At 54.0% G+C, this 26,756-nt stretch overlaps 1 protein-coding gene across 1 annotated transcript in view; it reads left to right on the forward strand.

Moving 5' to 3' along the window:
- Window positions 1-24,423, forward strand: part of SLC8A2 (solute carrier family 8 member A2) — a 30,425-nt gene extending 6,002 nt beyond the window's left edge. Inside the window, exons 3-10 of the mRNA XM_032388043.1 lie at window positions 3,591-4,255; window positions 10,396-10,818; window positions 14,990-15,093; window positions 15,244-15,261; window positions 16,713-16,837; window positions 17,136-17,235; window positions 20,931-21,209; window positions 22,631-24,423. Of these exons, the coding sequence (XP_032243934.1) occupies window positions 3,591-4,255; window positions 10,396-10,818; window positions 14,990-15,093; window positions 15,244-15,261; window positions 16,713-16,837; window positions 17,136-17,235; window positions 20,931-21,209; window positions 22,631-23,007 (2,091 nt within the window). The 3' untranslated portion in view covers window positions 23,008-24,423. The remainder of the gene's footprint in view (window positions 1-3,590; window positions 4,256-10,395; window positions 10,819-14,989; window positions 15,094-15,243; window positions 15,262-16,712; window positions 16,838-17,135; window positions 17,236-20,930; window positions 21,210-22,630) is intronic.
- The last annotated feature ends 2,333 nt before the right edge of the window (window positions 24,424-26,756 follow it).

Consider the following 26,756-nt stretch of genomic DNA (forward strand, 5'->3'; position numbering starts at 1 on the left):
ATTGATTTCTGATGGTAGGATAATTTATCACTGTACTGTAATTTATATGCAATCCAATCCAACGTAGGTATAAGCCCAAGTCCACTGCAAAGGCCACTTTGCATAATTTATTCCAAGAGTGAGACAAAATTTAGCCCCACTGCTCCATAATTTACACCCACGTTCCCATAATCATTTGCCTCTCATTTGTCCACTGTCTTAACCACATTCTGTTTAGTCTTCCTTTAAAACATGTGCCTAATTCATTTCCCACAACCCCATGACTGCCATCTACATTTGCATAATTTATTTATGGGCCTGGCCTAATTCGTTCACACACATGCATAATTTATTTGAGGCTACCCAGAATTCCTTCACACATGTGTATAATCTCTCCGCGCGTATCTGTCAGGTTCTGCCAATTTTAGTCTCTTTCCAGGAAGGAGCTGAAGTTAGAAGTATAAAAATTCTTTGCAGGTGATATAAAAGCAGACGGGAGGGACCAGAAGCCGCAGGTGAGCTAAGGGAGAGATGGTAGCACCAGGAGACAGGGATGAGAGAGGGAGAGAGATCTTTACCACAACTGACTAACGACTATAATGCCGAGTCTCCTGGCTGCCATGGTGAGAAATACAGAAGAAACCGTCACACGGTTCTCACGCGCTATTAGAAAGGATGGTAGACTGACTTAGGTTTTCAAAGTGCTCTTTGATGAGGATTTATAGCAAAACTATGAAGAGAATTTTAGATACCATGAGTGACAGGTGGGTAAGGATGGGGGTGGAGGAGAGAGATCCCCCTGAGAAGGAGCCAGGCTCAGACTCAGAAAACAGGGTAGAAAATGTCACAGTTCTGGGTGGAGAAGTCACCATGGGGGATCCATTCGGGAGTAATGTGGAAGCCAGAATTATGAGACACTTTCATGAAGTAAGGGAGGGAACTGGCATGAGACCAAGATGGTGCCAATTCCTCCTCAACACAGCGAACTGGGGCAGTGAGATGGGTCTGGCTCTGGATTCTCTCCCAGAGGTGCTGTGTGACCTCAGACAAAGCCCGGACCCTCTCTGGGCCTCAGTTTTCATATCTGAACCATGGAAGGGGTTAGACTGGGCCCTTGGTTCTTGACCCTTCATACCCATGCTCCCTTTTTCTAGCAAATGCTTTGTTACATCCCTTTACTCTGATGTGAAATTCTTAGATGATAGGAGACAGGCCTTCTACCCCAGTAGTCTGGTGCGTGGATCCTGGACCCAGGCACGCTGGGTTCAAACCCCACTTCTGCTGCTTCCTAGCTCTTCCTTGGACAAGTTCCTCACCTTGTCGGTGCCTCAGTTTCCTCACCTGTCACCTGGGCATCGTCATAGCACTGACTCCAGAGGGCGGTGTGAGGATCAAATAAATTACATATGGAAGGGCTCAGAACAGCAAGCCTAGAACAGAGTAAATGTGAGCGATTCCTCCCATTAATGAACTTGCCTGTGCTGTTGGCTTTCCGAAAGTCCGTATAGTGGCTGAACTGTGATATAAAAGAAAGTAGTCTCTGATAGAACAATGTGCATTTCCACATGTAAATGCTTCAGCATGGCTACATTAAAAGTCATGGTGTGGGAACCAGATACCAGCACCATCTTTTACTGAACAAGTTTGGGTTTAAGAGAAAGAAAAAGATCAGGAAACATTCCATGCAAGGAGTTGAGCAGAGGAGTGGGTAGCTACAAGATTAAAAATAAGCGTATTCAGCATATATTAAAGCATTAGGAAAATACTTCATATACATGTAACAGAGCTGCGTTCCAGACTGCAATTATTAGAAAAGCAGGTGTTTCGCCACTGCGAGTGTCCAGAGGGAGGTTCTGAGCTCAGGCAGGACATGGGACAATTCTGTATTGTGTGGGACTGCCCCGTGAGTCGCTGGACCAGATCTCCCACCCCAATCATGGTGGCAGCCCATAAAGGACCCTAATTTGGAGACAACCCCCCCTTGGGGGTGTTCCTGTCCACTGAAGCTGTCTTACTTCCCTCCCAGGGTGGGCAAGTCCATCCATATGCCCATTTGCAGTGGGTGCCCTGGAAGGAAGATGTGAGTCTCCTAGAATCGCCTTTTATTTACCTGCGGGAGAAAAGCAAATCTTAGGGGTTCGAGGCTGTCTTCTGATTACAGGAGAATCCCCTGCAATATACACAGTGGCCAGCGCAATGAACACAAGGCCAGAGTTCATTTTACAGCTCGTGTAGAAAATTCGGCTTCTTTTGACAGACCTGCCTGGTGGCTTTGTGAGGCTCTGTTTCCAAGTCCTGCCCTTCTCTCTGAGCCGTCAGTAAACACAGCGACAAGGGGTTGTGGGGATTGGATCTGAAAAGATATTTTCCCTTCCGGGCCCATTTTAAAGACACCTCTGGGGGCCATCTGATGGTAAATAATCTTTAATCGTTTCTTCCTTATCTTTAATAAGAAAGGTAACTGCTTGCAGACCGAGTCCTGGGCCTCAATGAGCGCTAATGTTAATTTCACATTTTGAGTATTTTCCATGTGTCAGGAACTGACAGTGCTAAGTGTTAGGGGTACATAAGCTCATTCAGTCTTGGGGACACCCCCATTTTACAGGCAAGAGGCTGAGCCAGACCTCCCTCTTCTAGAACCAGGATCTGAACTCAGCCTTGCCTTGTCTCTCTGGGGAGGTAGCGTGTAAACATGGGAACTTGCTGCGAGAGGCTGTGACAGGAGCCAAAGTTGTGCCTCTTTTAGAGTCAAAGTCTCTTTCCTAAGGGCCAAACAGATTCTAAGGAAGGAGAGTCTGGCAAAAGCTGTAGTCACTGGTCAGGGGGAGGGAGGTGGGGGAGGGGAGGGCGGAGGGAGTGGGGGTGGGGAATCAGGGAGCTTTAGGAAGAGGTTGAGCAGAGAGCAGGCCCTGGGTGATGGGTGGGTTTGGACAAGTCGCCGCGTCCCAGGTGAGGAGGGGTGGAGGGGAAAAGGAGCAGGGAGAAAAAGATGGAGGGAGAGAGAGGCAGGAAGGGACACAGGCTCTGCCCCTTGAGGGGGGCTGAGACCACGCGGTGGGGACCTGTCTGTCCCCTAGTGGCGGCTGAGGGTGTTTGGGTTCCTGGCACTGGGTTAGGTGGGCATGGTTCTCAGCGTGATGAAAGGTGGATGGATCGATGGATGCATGCATCAGGAGACCGGGAAAGAGGCGGAGGGAGAGAAACTGCGAAGAATCTCACAAGGGAGAGAGATGGGTATCTACAAAAGAAATAAAAGGAGAACAAGGAGACAGAGGTAACAAGACAGAGAGGAAGAAAGATTCAAAAACCGACCGACACCAAATGGGACGGAGGCAGGGAGAGAGACAACGACCTAGACAGAGAGAGAGATGGGGAGAGGCAGAGACAAGCCGACACCAGAGGGAAGTAGAGAGGGGACGAGGCGGGGCAGGCACCGAGATGCGGGGAGATGCGGGGAGATGCGGGGAGGTGCGGGACGGGGGGCGGAGGAGGCGCCCGGCGACCGCGGGACCCCAGCGCCGGGCGGGAGAGACGCGGGGGCGGTCGGACGGCGGGGCGGCGAGCGCGCCCCCTGGCGGCGCGGCGGTCCTGACCCGCGCGGCCGCCCGCAGGTGTGGGAGGCGCTGCTGACCCTCGTCTTCTTCCCGGTGTGCGTGGTGTTCGCCTGGATGGCCGACAAGCGGCTGCTCTTCTACAAGTACGTGTACAAGCGCTACCGCACCGACCCGCGCAGCGGCATCATCATCGGCGCCGAGGGCGACCCCCCCAAGAGCATCGAGCTGGACGGCACGTTCGTGGGCTCCGAGGTGCCGGGCGAGGTGGGCGGCCTGGGCCCGAGCCCCGCCGAGGCCCGCGAGCTGGACGCCAGCCGCCGCGAGGTCATCCAGATCCTCAAGGACCTCAAGCAGAAGCACCCGGACAAGGACCTGGAGCAGCTGGTGGGCATCGCCAACTACTACGCGCTGCTGCACCAGCAGAAGAGCCGCGCCTTCTACCGCATCCAGGCCACGCGGCTGATGACGGGCGCGGGCAACGTGCTGCGGCGACACGCGGTGGACGCGTCGCGCAGGGCCTCCCCCGGCGAGGGCCCCGGCGAGGACGAGGACGACGGCGCCAGCCGCATCTTCTTCGAGCCCAGCCTCTACCACTGCCTGGAGAACTGTGGCTCGGTGCTGCTGTCGGTCACCTGCCAGGGCGGGGAGGGCAACAGCACCTTCTACGTGGACTACCGCACGGAGGACGGCTCCGCCAAGGCCGGCTCCGACTATGAGTACAGGTGGGTTGGCCGTTCGCAGGGCGGAGGCGCCGCGGTCCCGCAGCCTCCGCAGCCTCCACGCTCAGGGCGCTGCCTCCAGCGCGCATCCGTCCTTACCTTGCCGTGCGCGGACCTGCGGCGTTCATTCACTGTTCACTCATTCATTCACCGTCCAGAGCCTTCTTTGTACCGCACACCCTTCTAGCATTTGCCAGATAGCACGGCTGTCCCGTCTCCCATGTGTACGATCTACCTGCGGGTTTTAGTGCTTGACACCACCCTGTGTTAATTATTACAGCTGCATTATGTGTAGCGTTACCTGCTAGGACAAGTACCCCCCCACCCACACACACACCTACCATTACTAAAGTAAAAGTGTTTGTTGAGCGCCTGCTGTATACCTGGGAGTATATCATGGTGAACAAGACAGCTAAGGTCCCTACCCTCAAGTTGCAATTAGGTTATGAACTATTAAACAGATAAAAATATCAGGTGATGATAAGTGCTATGTGAGAAAATTAAATGGGATAAGAGGGGAGAGGCAGTACCCAAATTATCCCCAGGTCTTCGGTGGCACCATAAAGAAGCCCCCCCCCCCGACCTTTGCACCCTCCTGTGTCTCCCTGCCCCCTGTCCCTCTCCTTCCCCCTTTTTGAGCAGACCTGTGATCTTCCCTCCTTCAGCAATTCCTACTGAGCACCTACTATGGGTACTATCTTTAGAACACAGAATAGTAGGGGTGCCTGGGTGGCTCAGTGGGTTAAGCCTAGGACTCTTGATTTTGTATCAGGTCATGATTTCAGGGTCGTGAGATCGAGCCCCATCTGGCTGGGCACTGGGTGTGGAGCCTGCTTAAGGTTCTCCCTCTCCCTCTCCTTCTGCTCCCCTAAAAAAAAGGAACACAGAACAGTAAACAAGATAACTTTATCCTCGTGTGACCCACAAAATTCTTTATCTGTTTGTAGTTCTTCTGTCCATACCACACTCTTTCAAGAATGATAGCTTTACAGTGTAGTTTGTTGACCGATGTGCAGTCTGTCGTAGTTCCCTATAATTACCAACATTTCTCACTGGTCTGCTATGTGCCAGAAACAGATCTGGGCCATGAAGACAGGCAGTGAACGAAACACATCAAGTCTCTGCCCAAACGCAGCTGACATTCTCATGGGAAAGATGGGCCACTGGGGAGTAGACACTGAAGACAGAAAAATGTCAGCTGTGAAGAAATTAAAGCAGAGGACGGGAGAGAGTGTTGGTGACTGAGCTTCTCTCGGGTTCCACCTGCCAAGCAGTCTGCCATACCTCCCTTTCATCCTCCTTCCGGAGTAAAGCTGAAGCGGACCTGGTCGCAGATCTTTGGTTCTGCTCCTGCAGCAGCCAGTCCCTTGTCCCTTTAACTCTTCTCTTTCTGGGTCTGAGTTTCTGGGTTTCACAGATCTTCAGCTCCACCACTGTGCCCCAGCAAAGACCATCAATAGCCCAGCCTCCCCTGCCTCTGTCGATCACATCTTCCTATCTTTCTACTGCTTTGGGCATTTGTAGGTCATTCCCTCCATCTCGGGTCCGTCCAAGATCCTTTGATCTGCCCATCTCCATTCATTTCTCCTACCCTCCCACCCACGCCCTCCCTGCACTCTGCTTCTCCTGAGTGGGGCTCAGGATCTTTGTTCTGTCGTCCTGTAGTGTGGGATCTCTTTGGTCATCCATGACCAACCCCCTCCCTCCTCTCCCTACCATCCCACATCTCCCAGCCTCCTTCGACTGAAGAAAAGGCATTCACCATACTGGGGCCTGTTGTCACTCAACCTCTTCACCCTTCCTCTCCTACCCACACCCCTAGTCTGCAACTTCCCCCACCAAAGGTTTTGCAAAAGGAAGTGAGGATGGGTGTCACCTGCTGGGATCAGAGGCACCTTTCTCACCTGCAAATGACCTCAGTACTGAGATGTCTGAAGTGCAGGAGTATATGCTGCTCAGTGATGGAACCAAAAAGCTAGGGAAAGTTGACACCTTTCTCCTGTCCCTGCTCTCCTATCCCAGGTGACAGTCACAGGCCTGGCATCACTTATCAATGCAGCTTAGGTCCAGGACTAGGAGGGAGGACACCTGGGTTCCAGTCCAAGTTTAGCCCCGGACCCTGTTTCTTAAGCAAGTTCCTGCTTCAGTGTGGGCAATCAGGGATGTCACGTACAGTTATTGAGGTTGTGCACTGCATGAGAGCACCACATCTAAGAAAGCTCTATTCACATAGTAGACATTGTAGATTTGTATGTCTATTATGACAGTGTCCTGATTCGTGGAAATAGTGTCTTGAAGAAGGGAAGCCATTTTCTGATTTGCCCACAGGTATCATATGGATTAGGGTGATCCGTGGGCCTCAATTTCCCCAAATTAAATATGACCTCCAAGGCACTGAAAGAGCACAGCTGTTCCAAGATTCTGAGTTTTAACCTCTGGAATCCTAACATGCTAAGGGTCTAAAGTTTTAAGATTCCAGGATTCCTACATTTGGGTATTCTAATCCGCACCCCAACCAGTCTCTGATTTGCTGGTTCTAAGATTTTCATCTTCTCAGAGTTTGTGCATCCAGTGCTGAAACACAAGTCCGTCTTCTATATTTCTATCATACCTGGTTTCTAAAATCCTTATGTTCTTTTTCTTCCCAACGTTTTATTTTGAAAAAATTCACGCCCACAGAAGGGCGGCAGAAATGGTTTGGTGAACCCTCATATAACCTTTGCCCAGAGTTACCGATTGTTCATTTTCTGTCCTCTTTGCATTCACTCACTCTCCCTAATATATACTAGTATTAATCATTGTGGCGCAAGATGGGAGCGAGTTGCGGACAGCATGACCACTCACCCATAAATACTTGAGTGTGCATCTGCTAAGATTTATGACACCCCCCTCCCTACAGTCACAATCCAACTGCCACACTCAGGAAGTGTAATACTGAATCAATATTATTACCCAGTCTGCTGTCCCTGTTTGCATTTCCCCCCGGTCATCCCTGTAACATCCTTGTGACTGTGTTTTCACCCCTCCCTCTTTTCCAATCCAGTCCAGACCCAAATGTTGCATATGGTTGTGATGTCTCTTTAGAGTTCTTCGGTCTGGATCAATCCCTCCACTTCTCTATGGCTTTTGTGACCCTGACACTTTTGAAGATAGGGCAGTTAGTAGAACAATCCTCAATTTAGGTTTATCAGATGTGTCCTCATGATTAGATTCAGGTGATGCACTTTTGGTCAGAACTCGTGCAAGTGATGCAGTCCTCCTCGGTGCATATTATACCAGGAGGCCCATGACACCTGCCTTTTCTACTACTAGTGATGCCCACTTTAACCATTTGGTAAAGATGGTGCTAAAATCCCCACTTAAGCTTACATTTCTAACATCCCATGACTTTAGGATTCTAAGATTCTAATCTTTTTTAAAAAAGATTTTATTCATTTGTTTGAGAAAGAGAGAGCAGTGGGAGGAGCAGAGGGAGGGGGACAAGCAGACTCTGCGCTGAGCGAGGATCCCGACGTGGGGCTCGATCTCACGGCCCTGAGATCGTGACCTGAGCTGAAACCAAGAGTCAGACGCTTAACCCACTGAGCCACACAGGCATCCCTAAGATTCTAATCTTAATATACAAATATCACTAGCTAAATTTTGTTGAGTGCTTCCCTAGCCTTATAACTCGATCCTCATAACGAGGTAGACATTGTTATTAGCTCCACTTTACAGATGAGGAACCTGAGGTTCAGAGGGCTGCAAATCCTACCACCCGAGATCAGAAAGCCAGCACATCGGCCCGACCCGGCTCAGAGCAGGTGGGCTCCCTGGGCTGGGTGCCTCAGCCACCATGGACAGCGTCTCCTGAGCAGAAGGCTGCAGCCACAGGGAGCCCCTTACCTGTCTACTCCAGGCTTGTCATCTGGTTCTACCTCTTTGCCAGAACCTCGGGGTCCCTCTGCCTCCCCCCACCCCCCAGAGCTGGACTTCTTTCAGAGAAGTGGAGCCCAGGACCTCTTTCTTATGAAAGTGATCACAGTAATGATAGAGAACACTCATGGATCATATAGCACCTTTCAGAAATGGTGCCAGTGGTGCAGGCTGGGATGGGTTGGGAGGGGAAATTATAGATTTTCAAGGTGCATTTACATCCCAGAGTCATTCTGATGCCTACAGCCCTGCCAGGAACCCACTAATTCCCTGTCCCCTCAAAGTTTCTCTCTGATTACTCTGATGTCATCATCTCATTTCTTCCCCTGCCCCATTATAGAGCATCTCACATATGTTCAGAGACTTACACAACTGATGCTCATTTAGACCTAAGCCAGCTTATATCCTTCCCCTCCTCAGAGGCCTCCCATGCTTCCCACCCCACTTGGAGTAAGCACCAATGTCCCCTCTGGGGTCCCTGACTTCTGCCCTGTTCCCTCTGTGATGTCATCTCCCTCATCGCCCTCCCCCCTCCCTTGCTCCCTCCACTGGAGCCACACTAGCCTCCTCAAATACTCCAAGCTGGTCCTGCCTCAGGACATTTGCACTGGCTGTTCCCTTTGCCAGGGATACTTTTCCTCAGATATTCTCCACATGGTTCCCTCCCTCACCTCCCTCAAGTCTCTGCTCAAATATCACCTCAGGAAAAATTTCCCTGACGTCCTAACACAACACCTTCTCACTCCCTAACCTCCTTCCTCTGCTTTCCTCTATTTTTTCTTTAAAGATTTTATTTATTTGACAGAGAGAGAGACAGCCAGAGAGGGAACACAAGCAGGGAGAGCAGGAGAGGGAGAAGCAGACTTCCCGCCGAGCAGGGAGCCCGACGCGGGGCTTGATCCCAGAACGCGGGGCTCGATCCCAGAACCCTGGATCACAACCCAAGCCGAAGGCAGATGCTTAACGACTGAGCCACCCAGGCACCCCTTCTCTATTTTTCTCCATAGCACCATCACCACCTGACATTTTATTATATGTTTGTTGTTTACCCATCTCTTGTACTAGAACAGAAGCTCCACCAGGGTAGGGATTTTTCTCTGATCTGTTGGTTTTTTTTTTTTTTTTTTAAGATTTTATTTATTTATTTGAGAGACAGAGCATGAGCAGAGGGGGAGGAGCAGAGGAAGAGGGAGAAGCAGACTCCCCGATGAGCAGGGAGCCCGATGCGGGATTCGATCCCAGGACCCTGAAATCATGACCTGAGCCAAAGGCAGATGCTTAACGACTGAGCCACCCAAGTGCCCCTCTGATCTGGTTTTGCTGCCATTTCCCCAACACTAAGAACAGTGCCTGGCACACAGCAGCTGCTCAGTAAATATTTGTTGAATGAATGAACAGTAATTATTAAATGTGTAATTGTCACCACGATATGGCTCTCCCACGGGGCTGTGAGTGCGGTGAGCCCTGTGAAGACAAGGCCTCTTCACTGCTCTTTTCCCAACACCACCCAGAACAGGGCACAGAGAAGGTGCTCAGGGAGGATTTGTTGAATGAATGAATGAATGACACCAAGTTAAGGAGTGTGGATGTTCTCTTGTGGGTACCCAGGAAGACTCAAGGGTTTTCATCAGAAGTGTGAAAAGGTCAGCTCTGGGCCCCACATCCCTGCTACTCCCAAGTGTGGTCCCTGTACCCTATGGGAGAATCCACATCCTGTGGGAGCAACTTAGAAATGCAGTCTTGAAACCCAGAGCCACTGAACCAGAATCTGCATTTTAGCAAGATCTCCCAGGTGATTCGTGTGCACATTAAGGTTTGAGAAGTGTGGCTGTGGAACACTGCAGGCTGTCTCCACCCTGGGATTTTGCATGCGCTGTTCCCTCTGCCTGGAGCACTCCTGTCCACTAGAAACTCCCCCAGGAAGCCGGCGCTGATCTCATCGTCATCATTATCTATTTAATGCTGGCGCTCCTAATCCTCATGGGCTCCACGAGGGAGGGACTACCTCGGTCTTGTTCCCCTTTTGCATCCCCTACTCTCCCCCCTAGGAAGCCCACCCTAATCCATCCTCAGTATTATTTGTTTAATGCCTGTCCACCCTCATACTTGGGAGTTTTCGGTGGCGCCTCTCCCTCCTCCAGGAAGCCTGCCCTGACTCCCCTCCTTCCCAGAGCCGCTGACCCACCTTCACCGCTTTCTTCCCCACCCCCCCAACCCTCCCGCCACAGCGAGGGCACGCTGGTGTTCAAGCCGGGCGAGACACAGAAGGAGCTGCGGATCGGCATCATAGACGACGACATCTTTGAGGAGGATGAACACTTCTTCGTGCGGCTGCTGAACCTGCGCGTGGGCGACGCGCAGGGCATGTTCGAGCCCGACGGCGGCGGGCGGCCCAAGGGACGGCTGGTGGCGCCACTGCTGGCCACCGTCACCATCCTGGACGACGACCACGCGGGCATATTCTCCTTCCAGGACCGCCTGCTGCACGTGAGCGAGTGCATGGGCACCGTGGACGTGCGCGTCGTGCGCAGCTCGGGCGCGCGGGGCACCGTGCGCCTCCCGTACCGCACGGTGGACGGCACGGCGCGCGGCGGCGGCGTGCACTACGAGGACGCGTGCGGCGAGCTGGAGTTCGGCGACGACGAGACCATGTGAGCGCGCCGCAGCGGGGAGGGGGAATGGGGCTCGGCGGGCATATGGGGCGGGGCCGGAGACGTGGGCGCGGCCGACCGGTGGGCGGGCCGCGAGAGGGGGCGGGGTCGCGGGGCCAGGGCCGGCCCTGGGCAGTGGGGGGCGTGTCGGGTAGTGGGCGGGACCTGATTGGGGAGGGCTGGGGAGGCGGGGCACGGCCCACAGAGGGGGCGGGCCAGGGACGAGGAGGGAGGAGACAGGAGTGACGGGGCGGGGCCAAGAGGAAGGGACTGGACGTGGGAAGGGCGTGGGAGAAAGAGGCTGGTTTGAGAACAGGGTGGACCCGAGAAAGAAGGGCCAGGTGAGGAGAGAGGAGAAGAGGTAGGATAGAGGCCTGGGAAGAGGAGTGTAGAGGATTTAATTGGTAGCTAGTAGGAGATGGAATGTGGCCTGAGGAGAGAGGGGAGGGTCCGATCGAGGTGGGACGGTGCCTGTGGAAATGGAGAAGCAGCAAGGCCTAAGGCGATGGATGGGGTCTGGGTAGGGACCCAAGGAACTGGACGAGGACGGCGGAAGAAGGCGGGGCCTAAGGGGATAGGGCGGAGCTTGGGGCGGGACTAGGGAAAGGGTGGGGCTTGTGGGTAGGAGGAAGAACCTGGAGAAATGGCAGGACACTTAAGGGGAATGTGGGCTAGGCTTTGGGAAAAGACCGAGTCGGAATATGGGGGCCTGGCAAGGTAAGGGCAGGGCTTGGAGAGACACTGAAGAAACTGGAAGACACTGGATTTGCGGAAGGTGGCGTGGGGTCTGGGGAAGTGGGCTGGATACACCGACACAACCAACACACACACTGGCACATACAGAATCACCAAGCCACAGACACGCTCGCTAAAACACGGCGTCAGGGCTGGTCTCACGCCCAGACACCCGGCCACCCCCTTACACAGATGCCCGAGTCTCCCCACTGTGTGCCTGCAGCCTCACATCCCCCGCCACCTGCCTGGGATGCAGACGGCGCCTCCCCCCTTTGCCTGCGCCCTTCCGCCCCCGCACGCCCGTCTGTCTCCCTCCTCCTGCCGCCCACGCTCCTCCCACCAAGCAGAGCCCCCACCGCGCTCCCTTCCCCCTCCTCCTCCCTGCCTCTGTGCCTTGGCCTCCGCTCAGCTTCTCACTGCTCTCCCCGCCTCTCCATCCCTCCCTTCGCGTCTCCGCGTCTCTCGCTCCTGGCAGTCTCTCTTTGGGTCTCTGTTAATCTCTAGATCTCGGCCCTCATTGTCTAGCTCTCTGACTCGGGTTATATTTCAGTTATGGACTCTCCTTACCTTTCCATCTCTCTCTCTGTCTGGCTTGAGCTGAGAACTTGGGCTGAGGGCTGTGGGCACCATCCCAGACCCCCTTCTCACATTCAAGAGGCAGGGGGAATGGGGGAAAGTTGTCTTTCTGCTCATTCTGGTCCTTCCTGTAGTCTAACCCGCTTCCCTCCTGCTGCTGCGACCCCACAGGCCGTCTCCTCCCCCAAAGGGCTTCCCCAGGCTGGGACGCCCTCTGCCCCCGCCCCCACCCTCGCCCCCGCCCAAGCTTCCAGCTGTGGCTTCAGATGACAGAGAACAGGAGGCTAATTAGCTAAGTTTAGGGAAACACATCCTTCCTCTCCCGGGCAGGCGCTAATTAGAGGTGCTTGGAAGCAGCCCGGCTGGAGGGGCGGCCCCAGGTAGGATCAACACCGAGGTGGAGGAGAGATGCCCAGAGATGGGGTGGTGGGGAGAGAATGAGAGAGAGAGAGAGACGGAGAGACAGAGGCACAGAGTTAGAGAAAGACAGAAACTTTGATACAAAGGGAGAAGGAAACTGAGAAATATGTGGAGAGAGGGAGCCAGAGAGATTGAGAAGCTACGATCCAGGAAGCCTGAAGGGAAGCGAGATTCAGGGAAGAAAGAGAGAGACCTTCTTACTGAGAGAAACTCAGTGGGACTCAGGGAAGGAGAGGTCCTCTTGATGAGACAGAGAGAAAAGAGTTTGGGTCAGAGAGAGGCACAAGAGACAGGATGCAAAGGAGACTGGTTCGAGATCAGAGGCTGCGGAGGGCGGGAGAGTGGGGTTTCCAGGAAACAGGGAGGGCAGGCATGAGGGAGTCAGACTGGGGAGAAAGGCTGCTTCCTTTGATCTCAGGAAGTCCTGCCTTTGTCTAGCTCGAGTCCCTCTTGCTGTCCCCTGCCAGTTGGGTTTCTCCTCCCTGGGTCCCCTGAGGGCACGCCTGTCAGGGTGCCAGTTGGCACGCAGTCACCGCATGCCGGCGGATCACTGCGTGTCTGGGAGAGAGTGAGTGTCGGAGATGTGTGCGTATCACCTTGTCAGCGTGTCACCAGGTCGGCAGCTGTCTGCGTGTCAGGGTGTGTGAGAAGAATGTCTCCGGAGACCCTGCTTCTTGCCACGGTGTTCCAGCACCGTGGACAGCTCCCAGCCCACAACTGAGGTTGGGGGCGGCGATTTCTTTTCACCCACAGAAAATTTAAAATATCCTGAGACCAGGACGGGGTGAGGGCGGAGGTGGGCATATGTCCCCACATGACTGTCTTGTGTGCATCTGTCTTTGTATGGGTGTCGCTGTGTCCTTTGCGTTTGTGTGTTGAGATGGGTCCATTGAGAGACTGTATGATTGAGAGCCTCTTGACTGAGTTGCGTTGACTTCGGTTATTCCATCCTATGGACACCGAGAGACTGAGATGGGGAGAGAAGAACACAGATGAAGAAAGGCAGAGAGCTGGGGAAGAGCCTGAGACAGAGAGGGTCAGAGATGGAGAGAGAAAGAGAGAGACTGAAGGGAATAAAAATAAACAGACAGCAAGAAGCTTAATGAGGGAGATATAAGGAAAGAGAGTCTACATGGTACCACAATGGGGCTTTGCAGGTTGGCGAAGTCGCGAGGCTGTGGTGGGGGTGTTGTGCTAACAGGCATCTGGTCTGTGTGATTTTGCCACTGCATAGGGAATGGCTGCGGGGTGCGATGGTGTGTGGGTGTGGGCGGTGTGATTGGCTGAGCTTCCTCTGCTGGGTGACTGTGTGGGCTGGGTGTTTGTGTTTCTGGGTTCTGGGGCCAGGCCGCAAGGTTCCTACCACTGAGAGAGCTGCTAGTGGCAGGGCTGTGGTCTTTCTGGGGTTGTGGGTCTTTGTGAGTGAGGGGGGTGGGTTGTGTGCCTGGAGGGCAAAAATAATGTTTGGCTGTTCCTCCCTAGTCACCCCCCTCCCTGTTACCAAAGCAGTGGGGATGCTGACAAAATCAATTAGCACTCAGTTAACCCTCAGAACGTGGTCAGGACAGAGGGCAGGAAGCAGAGCGTCTCCTGAGCTGAAGGCTTAGAGTTAACAAATGTTTCTAGAAGGCATATTATGTGCCAGGCACTGCTCTATGCATTGGGGATACAGCAAAGAATGTAAATGAACAAAGGTCACCGCCCTGGTGGAACTTATATCTTAATGTGAAGAGGCAAATGGCAAACCACAAACCAAATAAACACATTAGGTGGTATGTTAGAAGGTGATATGGAACAAAGAAGATATAGAGCAGAGTAAGGGGGCCGGGCATGCTGGGGTCCAGGCAGGGGTGGATTTCAAAATTAAGAAAGTGGTGGGAGTGAGCTTCAATGAGAAATTAATTTGAACAGAGATCCAGAGAAACTGAGGGAATGAGCCTGGGGAAGAGTGTTCTAGGTGGACAGAACAGCCAGTGCAAAGGCCCTGAGGCACAAGCAGGCCTAGCATGTTCAAGGAACAGTGAGGAGGCCAGTGTAGCTGGAGTGTGTGAGTAAGGGGGCGTGGGGCAGGGGGCCAGAAAGGGAAAAAGGGCCACATGGCATGGGGCCTTGTTGGCCTTTGTAAGGACTTTGGTTTTTATTTTGGCTGAGATAGGAGCCATATGAACATTTTGAGCAGAGGAAGGACCTACCCTAACTTTGGTTTTGTCAGGACACTTCAGGTTGCTATTTAATAAACCTCAGCTTCCTTAGCTGTTTCTGGGCATGTTTCTGTCAAGCAGGGATGATAGAGAGCCTTCCTGTGGGGGCAGTTGTGAGGATTAACTGAGATTAGGGAGCCTGGGATGGAGGGGTGCTAAAAAAATGGGCTAATGGGTGAGTTATCTGGCAATTTGGGGAGGGGGCTTATGCTGGGTGCTCTTCCTCCCCCCCCCCTCAGGAAAACTCTTCAGGTAAAGATAGTTGATGACGAGGAATATGAGAAAAAAGATAATTTCTTCATCGAGCTGGGCCAGCCGCAGTGGCTTAAGCGAGGGATTTCAGGTGAGGGGTGATGGGTGGGCTGTGGGAGAGGTAAGGGGTTCAGGGTGGGAGGACCCTTGGAGGCTCCATTAGTGGGTGCTCCTTCGGGCTCATGGATCTGAGCTTCCCAGGGAAGCAATCTCACCTTCTCTCTATTCTCTCTCTCCCCAGCTCTGCTGCTCAATCAAGGTGAGTGGAGTTACCGCTGGGCTTGACTGGACAGCGACATGGGAGGGAGGTCTCAGGGGAGGGTCGTGGCCTCAAGCTACCCTTCCAGGTTACGTTTGAGGCAAGTTAGAAGTGAGATAAAGGCAGATTCGGGGCTGGGTGAGGGTTGGAACTGACGTCAGAGTTGGTAGGGCCCATTGAGTTTGGAGTTACAGTTGGGGGTTTGGAGACCAAGATCATGTTTTTGTTTGTTTTTGAGTGAGAGGAGGGAGAGAGAGCACATGATTGGTGGGGAGGGGCAGAGAGAGAGGGAGAGAATCTTAGGCAGGCTCCACGCCCAGGGTAGAGCTCAGTGTGGGACTTCATCTCACGACCCTGAGATCATGACCTAAGCTGAAATCAAAAGTCAGATACTCAACCAATTGAGCCACCCAGGTGCCCCAAGATCGTGTTTTGTTTGTAGTTAAGATTGAGGGAATGGTAAGTCAGGATCCCATCTGGGTTTATGGTGGGGTCAGATTAGAATTGGGGTCAGATTTAGGTCAAAACCTAGGTGGGGGTTTAAGGTGAGTTTGGGGGACTTACCATTCAAATTGGGGCCAGGGTCAGAGATTGGGGGTGGGGGTGGGGGCAGTGGCTCGAAGATAAGGGACAGAGTAGTTTTGGAGCTGAGATCAGAATTGGGGTTTGGGGTTAGGATTAGGGTCAGATGGAAGATCGTATTAGGGTAAGTAATAGGAGCTTCTGTAACAAATAGGCCCCCTAATCCCAACAGCTTAACACAATAAAAATCATTGCTGGCAGAGTTTTCTGAGTGTTCCTGGTGGGGGTGGCTTTCCACTGAGAGTTAGGGTTAAGTTGATGCTGGGCTTGGACCCAAGGACCAACATGCTTCGGGGAGATAAGTGAGCTATGGGTGGGTCTGTACTGAAATTGGGAATCCCCTCTTTCCTTACCACCTCAGACACACTCCAGGATGTTTTTCAGAGCTTGGATGTAGAGACAAGGCCTCCTCCCACAAGGGTGGTGATGATAATGATGATGGTGGTACTTTTAACAAAGGAAATACCATTTTGGATTATTTATTGTGCACCAGGCACTGTGCTAAGCACTGCACATGAATTAACTTCTTTAACCCTCACAACCACCCATGAGGTAGCTACTGTCATTTTGCCTGTTTTACAGATATGAACACTGAGGCAGAGAGAGTCCAAGGCATTGCCCCAGGTCACACAGCTCCTTCCATATGAAGCCCAGAGCCCACCAGCTGAACTTCATGGACCAGCTGGGTCTTTGGTTGGGGAAGACGGTGGTCAGATGGGACACTGGGGCAGGCTGGGAGCATGCCACCAAGGAGGCTTCCCAGAGGACAGCAGACAGTTTTCTTTCTCAGTGGGAACAGGTAGCAAGGGCATCATGGGCCCAGTGAGGCGGGCCTCCCTGGAGTCTAACTCCCATCCTTCATGCTGCAGGGGATGGGGACAGGAAGCTGACAGCCGAGGAGGAGGAGGCTCGGAGGATAGCGGAGATGGGCAAGCCAGTTCTTGGGGAAAACTGCAGGCTGGAGGTCATCATCGAGGAGTCATATGATTTTAAGGTGACTTTCTGAGACCCCAGCTTCCTGGAGTCATTTCCTTGGGGAGGGTCCAGGAGGAATCAGCTATGAAGGTCATAAGGGAGGGGTGGTCAAATGTGCGAGACCATCCTCCCATCCCTGTGCTAGCACCATGGACAGCAGCACTCCCTTTTTCCCTTCTTGCTGTGAACCTGGCTGTGGGGGGTTGGGGACCCCTGAGCATGGGCTGTGAGCCCCAACCCCAGTGTTCTGCAGGGAGCCTCGGGGTGCCCTGAGGTGGTCACGGGCAATGATTTCTCCCGCACCCTTTTATCCTCAGAACACGGTGGATAAACTCATCAAGAAAACCAACTTGGCTTTGGTGATTGGGACCCATTCCTGGAGAGAACAGTTTTTAGAGGCCGTTACGGTGAGCGCAGGTAAGTGGGGAGGGAGGAGAAAGGAGAGAGAGAGAGGGATGGAGAGACAGGGGAATGGCGAGGAAGAGAGAGAAAGAGGGACGAGAAGAGAAGGACAGCACGATAGAGAAGAGAAAGAGAACAAGAAAGACACAAAGAAACGGAAAGACAGAGGAAAAGATAAGGAACGGATACAAACAGGAGAGACAGACACACAAAGAGAGATGCACAGAGAATCATGGAGAAAGACAGAGATGTGGAGAGAGCATGAGAAATGTAGAGGGTGAAGTCCCTAAATGGCAGAAGGCCAGAGCGAGAGACAGGGAGACAGAGAGACAGCCCAGAGGGCCGGTGGGGGAGCGGTCGGGCGGGGCTTTCTCATCAGACAGCCGCAGGGTGGGACCAGGTTAAAAGTCTTGGCCTCCCCAGACAGCCTGGGCTCCTCTGTTGCCATGGAGACAGTCACCAGGGCACCCAGCTCTCTCCCACCTGTGCGGTTCACCCTCCTTAGGTCTCAGGCAGGCCCACACTGCCCCCCTGTGGCCAGAGACACCATGACACTTGGATTCACAGGCTCAATCCTGGAGATCAACATTGATCGGCACTTTGTGATACGGATTGGGGAAACTGAGGCCCAGAGGCAGAGGAGGGACTGGCCTGAAGTCCCACAGGGAATTCAGAAAGAGCTGAGGTGGAGCTCAAGGCTTCTGTCCTTTATACATCAGGTTTCCTTCTAGGAGGCCTACCTGGTAGGAGCTGAAAATACACCAGGAATTGTGGTTGCTCAGTGGGATGGAAAGAAACCAGGCTTCGGAGATGGAAAAATACCAGGTAGCAGAGCTGCGGACACCAGCTCAGAGGTCTAATAGAAACGAAGTAGTGTCTCCCTCTGAAGCCACATCCTTTCAATATCTATTTCTGAGGGATTCTCTTGACTCAGCCCTGTGTAGGACAGTGCTGGGGACAAAGAGATAACCATGACCGATTGGTCCTTGTTCTCACAGAGCTCACAGTCCAGCTGGGGAGACAGACCTGTCACAAGACAGTGACAACCCAAAGCAGGCAGCGCTGGGACAGGGGACCCGATGTTGCTGCAGGAGCCCAGATAGGGTGTTGACCCAGCTCAAAGGTCATGGAGGACTCCCTGGAGGAGGAGGCTCCTGAGCCGAGTCTTCAAATTGGAATAGGAGTTAGCCAGGGGGAGGGAGAAGACAGGGAGGTGTTCCAGGCAGAGGGAAAACCAAGTCCAGAGTCTGGAAGTCTGCTGGGTCATGGCACATTTGGGGGGGCGTGGTGGTGACTAGTTTCGGGCATGAAGAAGCAGCATGGGATGAAGCTGGAGGTGGGCAGAGTCCAGACCATGCAGGTCCTCGTAGGCTCCAATAGGGAGCTTGGGTGTCATTTTGGTGCATGGGGGCCCGTGGAGCATTCTCAATGGGGGAAGCTCCAGGTGCCAGAGGGAGCCCGTGGGAGGAAGAAGGAGAGGCTGGGGTGGGGCGTGACGATGTGCTGAGGAATTGGAGCTTCTGTCCAAGAATGCTGGGGAGCCACGGCCCTCCCTCTGGGCTTAGGGAAGAGGGGAGGGTGTGAGACGGTGGTTACGGAGGGCCAACGTGAGTCAGCCAGTGGGTCTGTAGAGAGCAACTGATTAGATCGGAGGAAGGAGTGAGGGGGGTGGGGGAACCATACCAGTGGTAAGTAATCATCCTGATGGTGACAGTGATGATGGGGACAGTGGAGTGCCAGGGAGCTTGGAAGTCCATTTCCTGTATGACCTCACTTAACAGATGTTTCCCAAGTAGCTTGTTCAGTGTGTGATCATTTTGCACTTTGTTCAACAAATGCCTTTCCATCCTTGCTGTGAGCCCAAAGCTGCTTGAGGCGCTGCCAGAGAAGGGCAGTTCTCAGCCCCTTGGAGGGTGAATCATGTCCCGTCTGGCATGTAGAGGTGCTCTTGTATTATATCCTTTACCTCCCTGCCTCAACTGTAAGCTCTTTGCAGGGTGGCCTTGGTTTGGAGCATCAGTGAATCTCCCCAGGCACTAGAAGGGGCCTTCAAACAATAACCGTCACACTGGAGGTGGGCCAGGCTGCACGCAGAGTACTTTCTGTGGCCTCACTCATGTAGTCATCACGGCCTTCTCTTGAGGCTGGTCCAGTTCCTCCTCCCATTTCTCAGATAGGCATCTGGAAGCTCAGAGAGGTTAGGACACTGATTCAAGATCACACAGCAGATCCAAGGTTTGACACCAGAGAGGTAGCCCCAGAGCCACAGACATAATCATGAGGCTCCCTCCATGGGAAAGGCTGAAGAAGAGCCTCCCCTGATGGGAAAGGCCAGAGAAGTAAGCAAAGGCCAGAGCCTGCGGGTTCTCAAATGCCAAGCGCAGGAGTGTGGGCCTGGGTCTAAGGGCAGTAGGAAACCAAGGCAGGATTTGAAGCAGAGCAGGGAAAGCCCCCAAGAGATGCAATGAAAGCAGCCCCTTCCCTCCCAAGAGTGTGTTCTCCCCACTCTGACTTTGGCCTTGTCTCACTGTGGCCAATTAGGAATGCATTCAGCAGCAAACACCAGAAAACTCAACCACAGTGGCTTAAGCACACTCGAGTTTCTTTTTCTCACAGAACCAAGAAATCCATAGGAGGCGATAAAGAGTTGGCAGCTCAGTAACATCCTTAAATGCCCGGGCTTCTTCTTAATTTCTCTTTCCCACTTTCAGCTGTTTGCCCTCATGGTTGCAAGATGGCTGCCGCACCTCCAGGTGTCAAGTTCGCGTTCCAGGCAGGCAGAAAGAGGAAGCAGGGAAGCAAGGAGGGTTACACTGTTTCTTATCGGCATCCTTCCAGATGTAGTGCTTGGTCACTGGAGTCGTTCACTACTTCTCATTCATCACTTTATGCTTCTCAGTTTAGGGCAAGGTAGACAAAACATTTCATCTGTGCTTTCCTGTTACAAGTCGAAAGCAGGTCAAATTCCGTCACAATACGTGGCACAGACAACTCTAATGGTGAGTGAGGCATCCCTGACAAGGTTCAGAGAAACAGATCCGTAACACGGTGCCTGTGTCAGGAAAGCCGGAGCCTTCCGGAAACCCTCTGTTTAGGTCTCATTGCCAGACTGGGTCACATGGCCACTGCTGCAAGGGAGTGTGGGAAAGCAAGTATTTAGCTGAGGACAGGACTGCCACTAGCTGCAAGGAATTCCAGGAAAGTGAATATTTTATCTGAGGACATGGCTGTTGCTAGCCCGAAGGGATTCTGGGAACGTGAATAATGTTAGCTAGGTATCTGGCTGGCGCTCTAGCTGCAAAGGATTCTGGGACAGTAAGCCCCGTTAGCTGACTACGTGGCTACGGTTAGCTGCAGTGAATCAGAGCAAGTCAGTATTTCTAGCTCCAGAAATGGCTGTATGTAGATGGTAGTTGTAAAGGCTTCTGAGAAGAAGATTGTTTTTAGCTAGGGAGATGGCCACCCCTAACAGCAAGGGATCCTAGCAAGCCAGATATTTTTAGCTGGGCACGTAGCCTCTATCTTCAAGGAATTCTGGAAAAGCGAGTATTTTTATCTGGGCCCGTACATTCTCCTAGCTGCAAGGGATTCTGGGAAAGCAATTCGCTTCAGGAAACTCACTGCCTGGAAATTGCACAAAATGGGAGGGATCTGTAGGTGAGGAAGAAGGAGGCATGGGTGTGTGCCCCAGCTGGGTCGTGTGCCCACAGGGGACGAGGAGGAGGAGGAGGACGGGTCCCGGGAGGAACGGCTGCCTTCCTGCTTTGACTACGTCATGCACTTCCTGACGGTGTTCTGGAAGGTGCTATTCGCCTGTGTGCCCCCCACCGAGTACTGCCACGGCTGGGCCTGCTTCGGCGTCTGCATCCTGGTCATTGGCCTGCTCACCGCGCTCATTGGGGACCTGGCCTCCCACTTTGGCTGCACCGTTGGGCTCAAGGACTCTGTCAACGCTGTAGTCTTCGTGGCCCTGGGCACCTCCATCCCCGGTAACCCCCTGGGAGACTGCTTGTCCGGGTAGAGTCTCAGAGAAGTCCAACAGTAGAGCCTAAAAGAAAGGTTCTGCAGATATCAGGTGGTGGAGTCACACAGAACCCATATGGTGGGTCCCCTAGAGATATGATGATGGAACATAACAGAAACTAGGCGGCGGGGGTCTGTAGATTCAATATACAGACTGAATCCTCCCCAAAAGCAACCGGGCGTAATGTCCCATAGAACTAAGCTGGTGGGAGATGTAGAAACCAGACGATGGATTCCATAGAAAGAAGGCGGGGCACTGAAGAGAAAGGAGAGGGGTCCCACAGAAATAAGGTGGGGACTTCATAGGTACCAATCAGTGGGTGCCAAAGAAACAAGATTAATTACCTTCCCCTCGAGAAACCACGTGGAAGATTCCATCGAACCATGTTGGTGGCCATGACAGGAACGAGGCCAGTGAGTCTCAAAGCTTTAACTAAGATGAGCGGGCAGAGTTGAAACTAGATGTTGGAGGCGGGAGTGCCACAGAAATAAGATAGCGGGGCCTCGAAGCCTGTAGTGTATGTCCCATGGAAACGCAATGTCCATGATCCCCCTCTTCCCAAATAAACCTGAGAGAGGGTCCCTTAGAGACCAGGGGGCCCAGACAGAAATTCTTACAGGAGTGGGAAGACCAGATGTGGGGAGCCTGACACCTTTTTTTCCCACATGGATGTGTTCACCAGTCGGGTGGTGGCGCTGTAGACCTAGAAAGCAGGCGGCGGTCCCGTAGACTACTGTGAATGGTTCCCTGATGCCCGCGCTCCGTACCAGAGATCTGAGTTATTAGCAAGATGTTCAAAAGTGGGCAGAGGCCATAGAAACCAGGCTGTATGCTTGACAGAAACCACGGGGGAGAATTGACAGGAACAGGATCACGTGCGCATGGAACCTAACACATATTTTGTCCAGCCAGGTGGCAATGGGAGGATTGGGCCAATACAAAAGTAGGCGGTGGGTTCATGCGATGCGGAGATTGATTCCTATGGAAAGCAGTGAGTCCCAGAGAAAGTAGGCGGCAGGCCCCATAGAATGCAGAGACTGGGCCCCCCTCTCCCCCCAAATCAGGCAGCGAGTCCACAGGAAGCAGGCAGCGGATGCCACGCAAAGTAGGTAGTGGATACCACTGCATGCAGACCTAGAAAGCAGGCAGCGAGTTCCATAGAAAGCAGGCAGCTGGTTCTGTAGAGAGCAGGCGTAGGGACGGTGAGCCGCTTGGCCTCTTGGGTGGGGTCAAGGCCGCAGGTGCAGAGCTGCAGCAGCGGGAGGCGGGGAGGGCACACGGCGCGGTCTGGCTCGTCGGGGGCATGGGGGTGGCGTCGGGTCTTACGGAGAGCAGGCGGCGGGGACCCGCGGGGACCCTCTGACCGCCGTGTCTCTGCCCACGCAGACACGTTCGCCAGCAAGGTGGCGGCGCTGCAGGACCAGTGCGCGGACGCGTCCATCGGCAACGTGACGGGCTCCAACGCCGTGAACGTGTTCCTGGGCCTGGGCGTGGCCTGGTCGGTGGCCGCCGTGTACTGGGCGGTGCAGGGCCGCCCGTTCGAGGTGCGCACCGGCACGCTGGCCTTCTCCGTCACGCTCTTCACCGTCTTCGCCTTCGTGGGCATCGCCGTGCTGCTGTACCGGCGCCGGCCGCACATCGGGGGCGAGCTGGGCGGCCCGCGCGGCCCCAAGCTCGCCACCACCGCGCTCTTCCTGGGCCTCTGGTTCCTCTACATCCTCTTCGCCAGCCTCGAGGCTTACTGCCACATCCGGGGCTTCTAGCCCCCTCCCGCCCCCCGCCCCCGCCCCCGAGACTCGGCTGCCCCTGCTCTGGACCCGCGTCTCCTTTGTCCTCCAGAGATTCAGCCTCCTCTCCTGGGACTCAGCCTCCCTTCCTCCCGGGAACTGATAGCCCCGCCCTCAGTCCCCACTGACATCCTCCTCCCTTCCCTTCGGGAGTCTCCCCGAGGTACCCGCAACTGCAGCCCATCCCTGTTAGTCACTGTCCACACCCCTGGGGACATTTTCACCTCGAGGCCCCTCCCTAGAGAACCGCCCCCTACCCAGTGACCTTCTAGAGAATCTACCATCGGTCTCCCTAGACACCCAGCCTTTCCCTATCCCTTACGACCCCCTTCCTCTAGAGGATCCCCCCACCACCACCACCAGGGACCTGTGCCCCAGGGTCTCAGAACCTAGCCCTCCCTGGGGGACCTTTGAAGGAGGCTGATCCATCCCAGGATGTCCCCGCTCTCAGCCCTTCTCCCCAACCCTCAGGGAGCTCTGTTCAGCCCCCCGGGGTGGGGCGGAGGAACAGGTAGGTGCGTGCATAAGGGGGCCACACCTTCCCTGATTTCTCCACTCAGGCCCTTGGGAGGATACTAATTCTCGAGGCTTGGAGAAGGGAGGGGAGAAGTTTGGGGTTTCAGAGCTGGAGGAGGCACATTTGAACCTGCAACTTCTCACATTCCAGTGCCCCCACTTGCCTCCACTACCTCTGAGAGCCCAGCCACGCCTTGGAAGGGGGGGGCTGTGTGTATATATAGTGTGTTTGGGGGAGGGGGGACGCGGGAGGGTGCATGTCTTGGGGAAAGGGGGTGACAGACTTTCCTTTTGTGAGGGCAGCAGACTCCCCCCAGCCATGAGAATTGGCTTTGGGGAGGAGGCCAGGAATCAAAGGGAGTCCAGCCATCTCCCCTGACAATCTAGAAGGCTCATTTTGCCCTCAGTGCCAGCCAATCCGGGCAGGGCCCTCGAAGAGGAGACCGAGGGTCCCAGAGGACCAAGGCTACAAGCCAGCAAATGCTGCCACATCTCTGCCTGATGGGGAGCAGGGGTGGGTGGGAGGGTGGGACTGGGGCCAGGGGGTCTGGGTGGGCATTTTTAACTTTGGAGGCCACCCATCTGTTGGTAGGCCATCTGCATTTTCTTACTGTTGTTTCCTGCCCAAAGGACACACTTGGGGTGTGCGGAGTGCTGCCCTCTGCTTGGGACCCTGAGGATCACCCTACAACCCCCATAACACCCTGCTTCCCACAGGTTTTTAGCGTTCTATCGTCCTGTTGTGCATCACCCCAACATCCCAGACCTGTTACCCACTCCCCTTTCTCTACTCCTAGCTCATCAGCACCAGTCGCTGTGTCTTCTCTGTGATTTCTGTAAAAGTTGCCATATAAATTTGAAATTCTGCCTGAAAAACAGCCTTCCCGTCAGCAGTTGGGATTCTAGAGGAGGGAGCTAATGAAGTCTCTGACTGAGACTTGGGCAACTGTGGAACAGACCAGGTACTCTGGGTTTTTCCATGCCCCCAGTCCTCTGCAGGACACCCACATGCACCAGCCACACTGAAAGTCCACACTTGCTTCCCATAGCCACGCCCCTATTCACCACCCAGTTTTCCCTAGCTACGCCCCTACGCCGCGCCCGGGAGCTTTCCCTAGCCACGCCCCCACCGACCACCCAGTTTTCCCTAGCCACGCCCCCACGCCTCACCCGGGAGCTTTCCTAGCCACGCCCCCATTCCACCAGCCACAAACTCTTCCTTTTCACTGGGCATCCTGGGAACACAAAAGAGGAGGACCCAGATTTGCCTATCAGAGGAGCTGGGGTTGATGGGAGTTTCCTGAAGCGAGTGTGTGTGTGTGTGTGTGTGTGTGTGTGCGCGCGCGCGCGCGCTTGCTTCACCAGGAAAAGGGCACAGCCTATGTAAAGGTGTGCAGACTTGTGAGTTACTGGCTTTTTCATACTCCTGCCAGTGGTTAGCATGAATGGGGTATGGGGTGCATGGGGATGGGGAGTGGAGCGAGCTCAAGAGACCTTATCAGCCCCTCTAAGGAGCTTAGAATTTATCCCAAAACCAAAGGGGAGCTTTGGAAGGGTTTTAAAGAGGGGCCAGGCAGTTGATGTCTGATTTACATTTTCAAACTTTCCTTCTGGCTGCCTGTGAGGCTGGAGGCTGCGAGATCAGGGAGGAGGCTGGGGCAGCAGAGGGGTCCTGGAGTAAGGAGATGGCGGTGGAAGGGGGACAGCACGAAGGGGATGGTTTAGAAGATAATGGATCAGGCTGGATGAGGGGGTTCAGGGAGAGCGTGCAGGCAGGGCCCTAGCAGGAAAGAAGTGGCGCACGCAAAGGGAGTCGCCAGGGAAAGTTTAAAGAAGGGGCTATTAAGGGATTAAGGGGTGGGCAAGGTCAAGGAAGACAAGCCGGGAGAAGTCGCAGGACCTCGGGGCCGGCAGTAGAGGGACCAGTTACCACCCCCGGCCTGAAGGTGTGAGCTGACAGTTACCTGAAGCTGTTGAGACTTGAAGCTGTAGGTATAGTGAAGGCCATGAGTATGGGCACCGACGACCCACACTGAAGAGAGAAGGGGGCTGGACAGTGAACACCCCAACCTGACTCTCCTCCCACCCACCAGGCTCCTGCTGGTGCCTCCCATTGGCTGAATTCAACCGGAAGCCAGAGGTTAATAGTTGGTGCATATAGGTCACCCTTCTAGGACGCAGAGCTGGAGGGAGAAGGGTGGAGAGTGGATCCGGTAATTGGGGGTGGGGGACGGGGAGGGAGTCAGTGTGGACAATGTCTGGCAGAAGCAGTGAGGTCTCTCCTGGGTTTGGGGAATGAAGGTGGGGATAAGTAGGGAGAACAGGTTTGGAGAACATGCTGGACTCAGGTGAGTACATGCTGAGGGTGAAGCCTATGGGACATCCAGAGGAGATGTCAGGGAGGGGAGACATCCAGGGGACACCTGGAACTCAGGAGAGGGGGATGTGCTTGACAGAGATTTGGCATCTGTTGGCAATGCGGTGTTACCAAGCCACGGAGGGGGTGGGGCACAAGGAACATGGGAGACCTGCCGATGGAGAAGGACACGCCGGAAAGGTAGGTGGGAAACCAGGAGACTGGGACACCTGAAGCCCAGAGAAGAGAGTTTCCAGAATGAGGGTGCGGTTGACAGGATTGAAAGGTGGAGGAAGATGAGCAGCTGGAAGCAACTTTGGGATTTAGGACTTGACAAGAGCAGTTTGGTGGAGGGTGTGGGGAAGGGGTCAGGCTGATCTAGACGGAGGAGGGAGTAGAAGTCGGGGAAACTGAGGCAGAGCATATAGTCCCTCCTAAGGATCGCCCCCCTTCTACAGGTGTGGAAACAGGCTCAGAGAGGGAAAGCAACTTGCCCAAAGTCTCATGGCTAGGAAGGGCAGGGATGGAAGAGGATGAGGTCCAGAGTGCCCAATGGGACAAGGACAACTCTGTCTTACCAGGTTGAAGAAGGACAGTGGTGTAGAGGTAAGGAAATGGGTGAGCCTGGCCTCAGGAAGATGAGTAAGATCTCAGCTTCAAAGAGAGCACATCCAGAGCTTGGGACGTGGATGAGATGAGGACCGTCCCACACCAAAGTCACGATTCTTCCCTGGATGCTAGGAGTTCCAAGGGAGTCAGCTTGGGAGTGATTTCAATTACTTGTCATGGCAGGAAGCAATAGCACAATGATTTCCTTTCTTTGTGCCTCAGTTCCCTCATCTGGAAAATGGGG

Source organism: Phoca vitulina, unplaced genomic scaffold, assembly GCF_004348235.1.
Source record: "Phoca vitulina isolate PV1807 unplaced genomic scaffold, GSC_HSeal_1.0 scaffold52, whole genome shotgun sequence".
Classification (NCBI taxonomy): Eukaryota; Metazoa; Chordata; class Mammalia; order Carnivora; family Phocidae; genus Phoca; species Phoca vitulina.